Source organism: Sorex fumeus, unplaced genomic scaffold (assembly GCF_029834395.1).
Source record: "Sorex fumeus unplaced genomic scaffold, SorFum_2.1 ptg000082l, whole genome shotgun sequence".
NCBI classification, from domain to species: domain Eukaryota; kingdom Metazoa; phylum Chordata; class Mammalia; order Eulipotyphla; family Soricidae; genus Sorex; species Sorex fumeus.
In genome coordinates this window covers 2,426,219-2,439,040 of record NW_026606139.1, presented here as the reverse complement: position 1 = coordinate 2,439,040, position 12,822 = coordinate 2,426,219, and the positions used below count along the sequence as shown (strand labels likewise).

Below are 12,822 nucleotides of genomic sequence, written 5' to 3'. Positions count from 1 at the left end.
GAGGGGCAGTGCCATGCTAGGTGCTACCCGGACACCACCCCCAGCCCCTTTCTGTGCTAGGGTCTGCACTGGGTAAATACGGGGATCAGGCCTGATTCTGCTCCCTTCTCCACTTCCTCTTTTGTTCATGGGGTTTACGGCAAGTACAAAAAAAAAAATTCTGGTTGTGGAGCTGGAGAGATAATAGAGTTGCCTTGCATGTGGCTTACCCGAGTTTAGTACCTGGCACTGCGTATCATATCGTTCCCCGAGCACTGCCAGGGGTGATCCCTGAGCATAGAGCTAAGAGTGTGGGGTGGTGTGGTGTGTGGCCCCGCCCCCTGGAAAAACCGAAACCACACCACCGCCTACAAAACCAGTGCTAGGGGTGGAGGCAAGTAGCGCCATTGAACCCAGGGCCCGGTGCCTGCCACGCAGTGCCCCAGCCCGTGGAGCCTCTCCGTGGGTCTCTGCGTCTAGCCCTGCCAGTGCCGTCAGTGGTGCCATTGATACTCCTAGTTGGGCACAGGTGTGTGTGGAGGGGGTGTGCATGGGAGAGGGGGCAAGTGTCCAGTTGGCCTAGGGAGGGTCACCAGGAAAAATCACCCAGGACATCTTTGGTGGGGGAAGCCAGAGTGCCTGTCGATGAGAGAGAGAGAGAGAGAGAGAGAAAGAGAGAGAGAGAGAGAGACAGAGACTCACCCACCCACCCGTACAAGGGCCGTGCTCCACCACTGAGCCGCATCCCCCAGCTCTCATGTGTGTTCCCGAACTGTCAGCAACTGTCTGTCACGTGATCGCCTCCAGAACCCCTCGCTCGGACTGGAGCCATAGGAGAGCTGCAAAGGCCCTTGCCTGGCAGGCCGCCGGCCTGGACTCAATCCCTGGCACCCGATCTGGTCCCAGCAGCACAGCTGGCTGTGGCCCCCAGACCAAACCCAAACATAAGCCCCCTCTCTCCAGCCTGCCCCCCTGCCCTCCACAGGACCCTGTTGGCCCCGAGGTTGGGCTGCTGGGTCGGGGGAGCTGCTGTCGGGGCAGTGCCTTTCTCTCCCTGCCCTTCCGGATCCGAGCCTTGACCCAGAGCACCGTGTGCGCGGGCCTGCTGGGGATAGCCGGGCCCGGCCTTGTGCTCGGTGTGCCGCACAGGTGCCCAGGAGCTAAGGGGCTTTGATCAGCAGGAGGCTCGAGCATTAATTTTTTATACATCGGCAGTGGCCAAGTGAGTGAATTCAATTATGAGTCTGCCTTCTCTCCCCCCGCCTCCCCCCAGCGCGGTGGCTCGAGCCGAGACTAAGGAACCTGTTGGAATGAGAAACCCCTATTTCCTGGCTTGACCCCCTCACTAATTCGGGTTAAATTGCTGTGCTGTTGCAGGGCTGACACATTGTGCCTGCCTCTGTTTGTACAAGAGGATGCAGTGGGGGAGGAAAGACCAATTTGTGCCGAGATAAAAGGTGTCACGGGCGGATAACGAACGTCCCAGCCTCGTGCCTTCGCTCATTGTTGCTCAATTTGCTCCGCGAGGAAGCCCGGCCTTCCCCTCTTCCTTCCTTCCCTCCCCGCACTCATATTTTACCTCGTGCCACCGTGTAATGATGCCCTGCGTGGTGGGGGAGGAGATAGGCACCTCTGGCTGACAGCCCTTCCTGATAACCAAATTCCAGCCCATCCATCACAGGCTCCTCTCCTCAACTTGAGCAAAAGTGATCATGAAGGGCGGGCCGTTTATCACCCGGCTCTGTTTATCTCCTCCGGGTGGGGAATGGAAGCGGGAGAGACAAAGAGCTGTGTCCCCACCTCCGGGAAGCTGCCTGCACTGCGGCCTCTGCCCGCGCCTCCCTCAGGCCCGGGCGCTGGTGCCGCCCCAGCTGGATGCGAGCTCCTGGCCAGGGCGCCGGGGGCGTGGCCTTTCCTGCCCATCAGGTGCGGCATGAGCCTCAGCCAAGGAACGAGCAGCGTATCCCCTGCGCCCCAGACCCTGGAGGGCCAGCCCCAGCCTCTCCTCAGCTGTCCCCGGGACAGGGCTTCCGGCCCCCGCCTTTCCAGGTCGTGCCTCCTGAGTCCCGCTGTGGCTACCCAGGGCCCGGAGGCCGGGCTCTGCAGTAGCCTCCCCTTCCCTCCAGTGGATGGAACCAGAGTCGCCCCTAGAGGTGCGCGGTGTCGCCCCAGCCTGACCCCACACCTTGTATCGCCCCGAGATGGGGCGACCCAGCCTTTCTCGAGCATCAGAGAGGGACCGGCCGTGGCTCTGGATTTGGTCCCCTCCTCCTCCCCAGCGCTCGAGGCTGGCACCTGGATGCGGGGCTGGCCCTGCTCACAGAGGAACCCAGAGGAGGGTCCGGGTCCGTCTTGATGCCTGGTGTCCGCTTGTCCGGCCTCCGGGGAGATGCTGCCGGCTCCTCCGCTTCGGCCTCGCTCAGCCCCCAGCCCCGTCTCACCCCATCTTCAAAGCCAGACTCCCGCCCGCGATGGCTTCCTCCTGCCCGTGCCCATTAGCGAGGGTGGCGCTCCCTTAATGAGCCCGTCCCTGCTTGGCTGGCGCCGGGCAGGCACACCTGTTTGCCATCAGGGCCGTCTGCGCCCAGCCCCGCGCCAGGCTGCAGGTGGTGGGCGAGTGGAGGTGGGTGGGGGAGGTAGGGCCTTTCCCCTCGTGCCGTGCCCCCGCCCTGCTTCTGCCTTCCCTCCACGCGTTGGTGGGGAGGTGTGCGGGGGGTGTTCTTGGCTTTATTTTTATTTTCTTGTGGTTATTTCAAAGGAATGAGGGGGCTCGAGGCCTGCCACATCCTTCTGCCTGCCGTGTCCTTTAATGGAGGGGGAGATACCAGTCAGTCAGCGTCCAAGGGTGGGATGTGACGTTCTGCTGCCCTCGGGGCCAGCGTGATGAGAGCAGGCCCACGTGCTAAATGCCGCAGGTGGAGCCCCATCCTGGCCCCTGGCCCTGTGGAATCTGGAAAGCGATCAGACCCCTCAGTTTAGAGCCCGTAGGCAGAACTGGGGGGCCCCCTGGCCTTCATGAAATTGAAGGAAGTTTTGATTTGGTTGGGGGGGGGGGAATCTCATTCCTTTTTATGGCCTGGACATAATTGGCTCCTTTCTATTGGCCAGTGGTGATGTCATTCCGACCCTCATAAAGAAGGGGAAGTCACACCTGTGGGCTCGGTGCATAAAGTTTCATTGGGCAGCGGTAATAAGCATGGCCAGATGAGGCTGGGCCGGCCCAGAGCTTTGTGCCCAGTGACTCCAGCTGCACGGAGGCCCAGGCACCATAAACCTGCCGCACGTTCATGCCCTCGGGCTGCCCAGGGCCTGCTGCCAGGGCCCGCTGTCCCGGGGTTCGGGCCTGCTGAGGACTCCCAGCGCTCTGACCTTTTGTACCAGTGTGTCTTTTGCTCATTCCCCTTCCAGACTGGTGGGACCGCAGACTCCCGGGCTAGCCTTAGACCCCCTGAGCATTAAGTACCCTGCACCCCTGCCTCCCTCGGCCCAGGCCCGCCGGCAGCTCGGAGCGTACCCTCACGGCTGATCTCTGTGCACTGTCCGGCTTTGATTCTATTTCCAGTTTTGCCCTGGTCACTTGTGTGGTTGCTCAGGTTCTTTGCGTTCTCCAGACCCCAGGTTCTTCTCCGGAAGGGGAATGGTGATCGCAGCGGGGACAGGGGGCTGCCCTAGAGGTGGGTGGCTCTCTGGCCGTGAGATGCCTGCCGACTGGGAACTCTGGCTCTGGGCTGGGGAAGGTGGGCCTGGGCCCTGCTCTGTTTATCCTGCCCAGACTTGGGATCTCAGGGCTCGGACCCCCCACAGCTCCACCAGCCTTCTTCAGCCTTTCCACGCATTGGCAGTTAGAACTGAGGCAGTTAGATCAGTGGCTTTCAGCCTATCTGCCGGGCACTGTGCAGCGGCAGCAGCCCGAGTACCTACCAGGGTTGAAGAGCTCTGGGCTAGTGGACTCCTAGTCAGAGTGCACGTGAGTCTGCAGACCGCCTTCGCTGCTGCAGGGACTAGGGCCCAGGGACACAGGCTGTAGACCAGCGTTTTTTTTTAACTGGCCACCTGGGAAAATTGGGCAGATGAGGGGAGACAGGGCATGAGACTCAGGGACCAGTCTGTAGGATGGGGACCACAGGAAGGAAATGAGGTTAGAAGGGGACCCGCTTGGAAGGAGGTTGAGAAGCCCGCTTCGGTCCCCCGTGGAGGGCAGAAGAGACTCAGGACTGTGGCTGGGGGTGGGGACTGCCGTGGCCTGCTGTCCAGTCTGCCCCTTCATGCACCCCCCCTCCCGGGGGGGGGGGGTCCTGAGAAGCAGCAGGAGCTTCCCAGCCCTGCTCCCAACTGGGGTCAGCTTGTCTTGGCCGCCGTCTAGCTGTGCCATTCTGACAGGAGCCCTTTTGTCCCAGCTGGCAGTGCACCAGGACACCTGCCTTTGTCCACGGGAATTGAGTGTGCCAGGGAGGATGGCCTCGTGCTGCTAGGTCCCTCCGACCTGCTCTTTCCCAGACTCTGCTCACAGTTCAGGCCTTTTCTCTCTTAGGCCACATTTGAAACTGTAATTTTCTGTTTGTTTGGTTTTTGGGCCAAACCTGGCTATGCCCAGGAATCACTCCTGGTGGGCTCTGGGGAACCATATGGGATGCCAGGGCTCGAACTTGGTCCCTGCTTACCCCACTGCACTTTCTCTCCAGCCCCCGAAAATGCGATTTTTCAAAATGGCAGAGCTCAGCCAGCCTTTCCACAATGCCTGCGTGTAAGTAGCAGGAAAGAAAAAGCAACGGAAATGCAGCGGTTATCCAGACATTACAGATGTTTCTTCAGCAGTCACATTCTGGCTGTCACTCTTCGCCAGCTGCCTAGTGCCCGGGTATGGCTGCCCCTGAGTTCCCACATGGGCACATCTACCTGCACGCCCCCTCATCCTCTTGCCTGTGGCCAGAATGCCCCTTCCAAGAAATTGGTGATAGTTTATATATCTGTGCCACCTGGATATTTGCGAGGATGCTGCCCTTTGAGTATGCTGTCTTGGGCCTCGGAAAAGTAGATTTTTTTTTTTTTTACTCTACTGCCTGAAACGTGGGGATCCTCTTAGTTGCTAACCTCAGAATAGTGGAGGGAAGGCTGGACTTGCCCTTGGACTTTGTGGGGTGGAAGTAGCCACTCCGCTCTTCTCTGCTGAATGCCCTTAAAAAGGAATTTGTGCCTATGGGTGCCCCTTTCCAATCTCTCACTGTCTTGTACACACTTGCAAGCTGCCCTCTGCTCGGGTAGCCTGATGGCCTCTTGTCAGGCTGTTGTGACCTTCAGGCTCACAGTCTGCCGGCCTTTCCTCTGCTTCTCTCTTGCTTGACCACTCCGGCATTTGACCCCAGAATCCCTTCTCTGTTATCTGTATCCAGAAGAAAGTTTAGGTTGACCACAGGTGAAGTGGGCACAGAAATGTATCCATAACGGGGTTGGAGATGGCACAGCAGGTAGGGCTCATGCTTTGCATTTGGCTGACCCAGGTTCAATCAATCCTCGACAACCCACATTGTCTCTTTTTGTTTTTTTTTTTTAGATTTTTAAAAAATTTTTATTAATTAATTAATTTTTTCCAGACTTACACATTTTTGTGCTTGGGTTTCAATTATACAATGATCAAACACCCATCCCTCCACCAGTGCGCATTTCCCACCATCATGGATCCCAGTATCCCTCCCACCCCCCAGCCCCCATCCCACCCTGCCTCTGTGGCAGGGCATTTCCGTCTCTCTCCTTTTGAGTGCTGTGGTTTGCAAAAGAGGCATTGAGTGGCAATCATGTTTGGTCGATAGTCTACTTTCAGCATGCTCTCCCATCCTGGGAGGATCCTCCCAACACCCTTTATTTGGTGCTCCCTTCTCCATCTGAGCTGCCTTTTCCCCTAACATGTGTGGTTGGCCTCCGGGTCATTGAGTAAAATTCCTGGTACTAATCTCTGCCATTCTTGGGTGTTAGTTTCCTATTTTGTTACTTTATGTTCCCCAGATGAATGCAATCTTTCTATGTCTATCCCTCTCTTTCTGACTCATTTCGCTTAACATGATGCTTTCCATGTAGTACCACTAGTATGTAAATTTCATGACTTCGTCTTTTCTAACAGCTACATAGTACTCCATTGTGTAAATGTACCAAAGTTTCTTTAACCAGTCATCTGTTCTTGGGCATTCAGGTTTCTTCCATTTCATTTCGCTTAACATGATACTTTCCACGTAGTACCACTTGCTTTTGGGTCACACCTGGCAATGCACAGGGGTTACTCCTGGCTCTGCACTCAAGAATTACTCCTGGCGGTGCTCAGGGGACCAAGTGGGATGCTGGGAATCGAACCCGGGTCAGCCATATGCAAGGCAAAAGCCCTACCCGCTGTGCTCTCTCTCCAGCCCCACCCATATTGTCTCTTGAGCACTGCCAGGAGTGATCCCTGAGCACAGAGTCAGGAGTTAACCCCTAAACATCGCCAGGCGTGCCCCCTCCCCCACAAAAGAAGAATGCATTGACTTGGACGTCAGATCCCTGAGGCAGGACTGGCGTGTGACCAGTCACCTCCTGAGGTGTTCTTGAAGGAGCTGCAGGCATGTGGCTGGGAGAAGAGTATGGGAGGGTGGTGCTCCCTGGGCTCTCAGATCTTGGGAGGATGGTTCTGCAAGAAAGAGGTCGCTGAAGTCTTGTTCTGTGCAGGCCCGAAAGACATACCAGAAGCCCAGGTCAAAGTGACAAGGAGACCGGTGTTGGGTTTGGCTTCATATTAAAGAAGAATGTTCTGGGAAGAACAAAGTTCAGCATCAGAGCCGGCTGCTCTGTGAACTGAATCCCTGTGTGGGCATGGTTGGTGGGGTGCCCTGCTTCCATTTTAGCTTGGCAAGACGGGCACGACGTCAGCCCTGGCCCTGGGCTCATCCCACTCCACGCTCCGAGTGGTCTTCTCTGCTCTCTTGGCTTCTGTTTGACTTAAACTAAAGCAACCCTCAGACCTGTCTTCAAACCGGAGTGTCCAGATAACCCTCAGCTATCATCCCCCAGCCTGATGTCCCGGGGGCACCTCAAACTCAACCGATACCAAATGCTTGCCACGTGTCGGGCAAAAACCGCACCCCCAAACTCGTGCCTCCTTCCATGGCTTGCCGTGGGGGTGAGGCAGTCCACCCTGGTTCGGGCAGGAAGGAGAGACACTGAGTAGGGAATCTGAGAACTGAGTAAAACGGTGTCCCAGAGGCTCTCTGCCATCGCCTCCCTCTCCCTGCCTGTCCCGGTGGGGAGCATGAGGTCCAGCTGAGCCGCACACCACTGGGTCCCGCTCTCCTCTGCCGGGCCCCTTGCAGCCCAGTTCCGTACCTGGCTGTCTAGCTCTGTGTCTGGCGCCAGAACTCCCAGGGCCGCCCCATCCTTTTCAGTGTTTGGGTTGGTCACCCCTGAGGTGATCCTTGTCAATCATGACTCTTCTCTGTGGCCTTGTGGCCCAGCTCCTCTAAGAGAATTGTACGAACTTTCCCAGGGGAGAGTTCTAGCACCTTCCTCCATCTGCCCTGGACCCCATGCTCCAACTTAAGACTGTTTCGTCTGTTTCTTTTCTGGGCCATTCCACTGAGCCAGCTGTGAGCCCCTGTGGGCAGGAGTTAAGTCTTCCTTTTCAGTCTGAAGTGCCAGACTCATTAAACATCAGTAAAAAACACAGTTCAGTGGATGCATGTGGATAAAACGGCATCATCAGAAAGAGGGGGAGACAGTTTATCAATTGGGATTTAAAGAAAGGAAACTCAAGAATAGCCTCCCGTTTCGTTTTTAACTTCTTGGTGGTGGGAGTTGTAAGTGCTTGGGGTCCAGGGCACAGCCAGCAGTGCTCAGGGGCCACACAGTGCCAGAGACAGAGCATGTCCTCTCCCTCTGGCCACTGCGTCAGCCCCTGTGAGCACAGTCTGTGTCCTTCCTTCCTCTTCTTCTGTCTTAAATCCCCGTCTCCCTGCCTAACAAAATCACAGCACACAGGCTTTCAGGTGAGACAGAACAGGGCTCAGTAATGCACACCAGCATCCTTACCTGATGACCTTCAGTAACCTCCAGCAATCTCATTTCCTTGTCTGTAAATGTGGGCCACAGAACCTTTAAACCAGCATCGCTTTAGAGATGACTGTGGAAACGTAAGATGCTGAGCACAGTGCAGACCTCTGAGCAGTAGCTGGTGCCAAGTATTGGGACCCATCTCCAGGTTTTCACTTCAGGGTCGGCCGACAAGGTGGAAACCAGTGCCCGGGGGCCAGAAGCAGGTGCCTGTGCCAAGGATGGGATCCATGCCTTGTGGTTTGTCCCCCGTGCTCTTGGCTGGAGTAGTTTGGAATTCTGTACTGGGATGGGCTTGTGGCCAACGTCCTTCTTCTCTTTCTTGTAGGCTCCCAGACCAGTGCCAGTACCTGGGCTTGCCGGTGGCAGACTACTTCAAGCAGTGGATTAATCTGAAAAAGGTACGTGTCTGCGCCCTCCTCAGGCCTTCCCCTGCTCCCCGTGCTCACATCCCCTTCGCTCCCACATTCCTTTCTCTTCTCTCTGCTTTGCTTCTCTCTCTCTCTCTCTCTCTCTCTCTCTCTCTCTTTCTCTCTCTTCCGCATCCCTTCCAACCTTCCCTCGGCTAATATGCTCCAGAGGATTATGGTTATTTCTGGGAATGGGGAGCTCCTTGGGGCCCAGATAGGGGGTGGACTGCCCCCTGCTTCACCCAGAAGTGCTGGGAGGTCCCAGTGAAGGGGATGACTCAGGGTCCCGGTTCTCTGGGCCGAGCTTCGTTGTCTATAGGAGATGGTGCATCTCTGCTGATGACTTCCCGGAATGGCAAGGTGTTAGCCTCTGACTCCGCTGCTGGCTCTGGCTCCCTGGGGCTAGCAGGCAGAGCTGGTTCAGGCTGGGTGTGGCTCTGCCTTCTCCTGGCAGAGCCTTGCTCAGGTGAGGATGGTCCACATGCCCTGGAGCCAGTTCCTGCTGCGTGTTAGAAGGGACATTAGCCAGGAGGCAACTCCAGGCTGGTTCCCTCTGGAGCCCAGACACCGATTCTGCTCCCCCTCCGTGGCCGGGTCCAGGCTGGGTATGGAGTCTGTGTTCACACTGTGACCGACAGCTGCCTGCCGGGCCCATCTCAGAGGGCCGGTGTCAGAGAGACCTCTCAGTGCAGGGCAGGGCTGGGCTGCGGGTGCCGCGTGCCGGCTGTCAGGGTGCATTTGTGCTGAATGCTGAGCTCAGCAAATGAAATGTGAAGGCCCGGCCAGGCACGGCAGGCGCTGACCATGAACAATTGCTCTGTGAAGTTCACTCGAGTTTTTGGTGTGTGCGAGTTTCCTGCCTCTCGGTTCCTTAATAGCAGTCTGGGGAGCAGCTGATCTGTGGCGGTGGAGCTACTCGGAGCTGCTACCTCAGTGGGGTGTGGGAGCAGGGTGGAGGCACGCTGTCCTGAGCCTCAGCCTGGTCCTCTGCCAGACTGTTCTGAGCACCAGGGGAAACTGAGGATTGGTGATGGTGAAAGTCTGGGGAACACAAGGAGTCTAGACCTTTCCTCTCTGGCCTCCAGGCAGTTGTGTTCCGGGTGTGCCTGAGGGTCCAACGGGAGGGAGGATGGTCAGCCCGGCCCTCTCCATCAAGACTTCCTGCAGGGCCTGGGGATCTTTCCACCGTGTAGCATAGACTCCCCTCCATGCCCTGCCAGCTGGTCCCTGGTGGCACCCTGGTACTGCTGAGTCATGGGCTGGCTGTGCAGTATGGCCTCTAGGACAAAAGATAGAGCAGTGAGGGCTGGGGATGCTGCTGGCTCCCTGACACCACCTACACACTCATACCAGTGGCAAAAGCCAAGCCAGATGGCAGCGAAAAGGATGCAGAATATTAGGCCTTCCTCCACTCTTTTCCCTGTGTGTGGCCCAGACTCCAGACACGTGCTCGTGGCCTTGCTCTTTCTCTGTCCTCCCCTTCTGGGTTCTCCCAGCACAGCTCCGCCCCGTGGTGAAAGTGGGGTGGATCCTGGTTTGCTCGGCCACCTGGTCAGTGAGCCACCTGGTCAGCACTCGCCCTGACTCCCAGGGCCTCTGATCCAAGAAGAGGCGGGCATCTCTGCTGCCCTCTTCTGCCCAGGATGGTATGGGTTGGTGAGATCAGGAAGAGCAGCTTCCCAGGGCCAGGTTTCCACATCTCTTGCTACCACCCTCACTCCTGTAGTAAATGGAGTCAGCTGGTATTGGCTAACGTTTGGGATGCCTTACATTTGCATGATCCTGCATTCTTATTGAAGTGTCAGCTCAGGGAGGAAGGACCTGGACCCTGCCTCCAGCTCCCTCCAGATCAGAGCTGCCATTAAGGGCCAGAACACACACACACACACACACACACACACACACACACACACACACACACACACCTAAACATATACACACACCCCTAAATACACACACACACACACACACACCCCTAAACATACACATACGCACTCATGTTCAGAATGAACTCACCCAGAGGGCTGGAGAGATTGTACAGGAGTTAAGGCGCCTGTCTTGCCCGAATTGGATCTTGGTACCCATATGGTCCCCAGAGCACCACCAGGGGCCACTTCATAGCAGAGCCAGGAATAGCCCTGGAGGGGCCAGAGAGATAGTACAGGGATAAGATACCAGATCCCTGGAATTGCATATGGTACCCCGAACACTGCCAGGAGTCATCCTTGAGCAGAGTTCGGTGTGGCCCAAAAACTGACAAAAAAAAAGAATGATCCTTGAATACCGTAAGTTGTGGGCCCCAAAAAAACAAAACACAAAATTGAAAAATAGAATGAATACACCTAGGCGGGAATAATGAAAGTTCTCTCTCTGTGTCCATACGTGCATGCATGTACATATACAGTCACACAGAAATGCATGGGAATATACACAGGCAGGTATTTACAGATGCATATTCATAAAGCGTAGAGACACAGCACATATCTAGGGATACGCATCTTCATCCGTGAGCACATATTCTTGAGTGCCGTCTGTGTGCCAGGTATCTAACCAAAAGGGTGATTATGAAATAGATTCATTGTGCTGTGCCACCAAGTTCAGAGTTCTGGGCTCCTCTCATTCGGGAGCTGGCTTTCCTGGGGCAGGGAATGGTTCCCCCAGGAAGGTCATCCAAGCTGTTTCGTGGAAGGATGGAGGAGCAGAGGAAGCAGCAAGTGAGGAGAAGCCTGAGCTTCTCGGTGCTGGGGCAAGCTCCACGAGAGCAGGACTGTATCGCCTCTTTCGTTTGCTCTCAGTCCCCATTACTTGGAATTGTTTGTGGCAGTCAATTGTTTCGTCACTTTCCTGGATGAGTGTTTAGTCACTATATTTTGGGTGAGTGACACTGGAAGCATGGTGACAGTGGAGAGTGGAGGCGAGTGATGAAGCCAAGGGGATGGGAGCTTCTCGGCCATCCTTCCAGTTTTGGTCTTTGTGTCTAGGGTAAGGTGGGTGCAATTGAAGGGTCACCGGGCAGTGGATTTGCATCTTGAAAATGCCTGTGGCTGCGGTGTAGAGAGAAGGAGGAGTAGGCGAGAGACCAGGACTGGCTTTTCTCTGTGGGGCTGCAGTTGGTGGGGTGGGTTTGGCACAAAGCGTTGTATGGGCAATGTTGTTGGGCTTAAAGCATTGAAAGCCAAGACTGTCCCCTCTCTGAGTCATTGCACCCATGCCCCTCCCCCATCCCCCATCGCCAGACTTGCCAGTGATTGGACTGGCAAGTCCCAGCCCGGGTGAGAACCGCAGGTTTCAGTTGGCCGTATTCCAAGTGATATTGTATCGCCACTGGAATTAAACTGACAACAGTGGAAATGGGGAGAAATGGACTGATTCTGGAGTAAGTGGTACAGTCAGTCCTACTTCATTGTAGCATGTACCTTCCTGAAACTTACCAGGCTGTGGAAAGTTGTGCAATAAAAATGAGGTCAGGAGGGCTGGCCAGTGTGGCTAAGTGGTAAGTGAGAAAGAGACCTGCATTTGCTCCCTGGCACCACACACACACACACACACACACACACACACACACAAATGATAATAATTAAGGTTAGGAACACAATATTCAGATTCTCTATCATCAATACATAAAAAAGGTAGGGACCTAGTAAAAATGGTGGCATAATTTTAGTGCATTAGTTGGTTGATATAGAAATAAATACATAAATCCCACCATATTGACCTTGGCAAAAACCTGAAGTTTGCTTGTAGAAATGGGCCTGAGAAAAGTTGCAACTGGTGAGTCATCGTGACGTGGTGGAAGGAGAGTTCTCTGGAATCAGAGGAAAAGATGTTACCATAGGCCTATAATGCATAGGGTGACCCAGGTAGCTGGTTTGTGTTTGAGGAATGTGTGTGTGTACATTTTGTTCTTTCTTATAAGGCTGTGTTTATAGTTTTCTGTGTTCAGTATTGCTTATGGACAGAATTGCAGATAATGAAATGCAGAACTTGTGTTATATCAAATTGTTTCCTAATACACCACATATGTTGGGACAGATCTTCTCAAAGTAGGTGTACGTGTTTGAGCAGAACTCTACAGGCAGTGGAGATCGATAGAGAGTTGAGGATGAAGAGGGAGGCCATGATGGCTCCAGGGTGCACTGTGATTTGAGCAGCTGGTGAATTGGAACACATTTACTGAGGTAATGGAGGAAGGACAAGGTTGGGGATGGGAGAGAGGATTCATGCAGTGTGGGGTGTGTTGAGTCGCGATGCTTTTGAGCTGTTCTTGTGAAGTGGCTGATGTCGGGAACTGGAAAGGCCCGGGAGTCAGGAATGCAATCTGGGTTGGAAATACAGGGCATTATCGGTGTGCACATAATCATTG

At 55.2% G+C, this 12,822-nt stretch overlaps 1 protein-coding gene across 4 annotated transcripts in view; it reads left to right on the top strand.

Moving 5' to 3' along the window:
- Positions 1 to 12,822, top strand: part of ERI3 (ERI1 exoribonuclease family member 3) — a 125,596-nt gene that overhangs the window by 57,769 nt on the left and 55,005 nt on the right. For all 4 annotated transcript variants that reach the window (XM_056130956.1, XM_056130955.1, XM_056130954.1 and 1 more), the window contains exon 7: positions 8,378 to 8,450. In XM_056130956.1, coding sequence (XP_055986931.1) covers positions 8,378 to 8,450 — 73 coding nt within the window. The remainder of the gene's footprint in view (positions 1 to 8,377; positions 8,451 to 12,822) is intronic.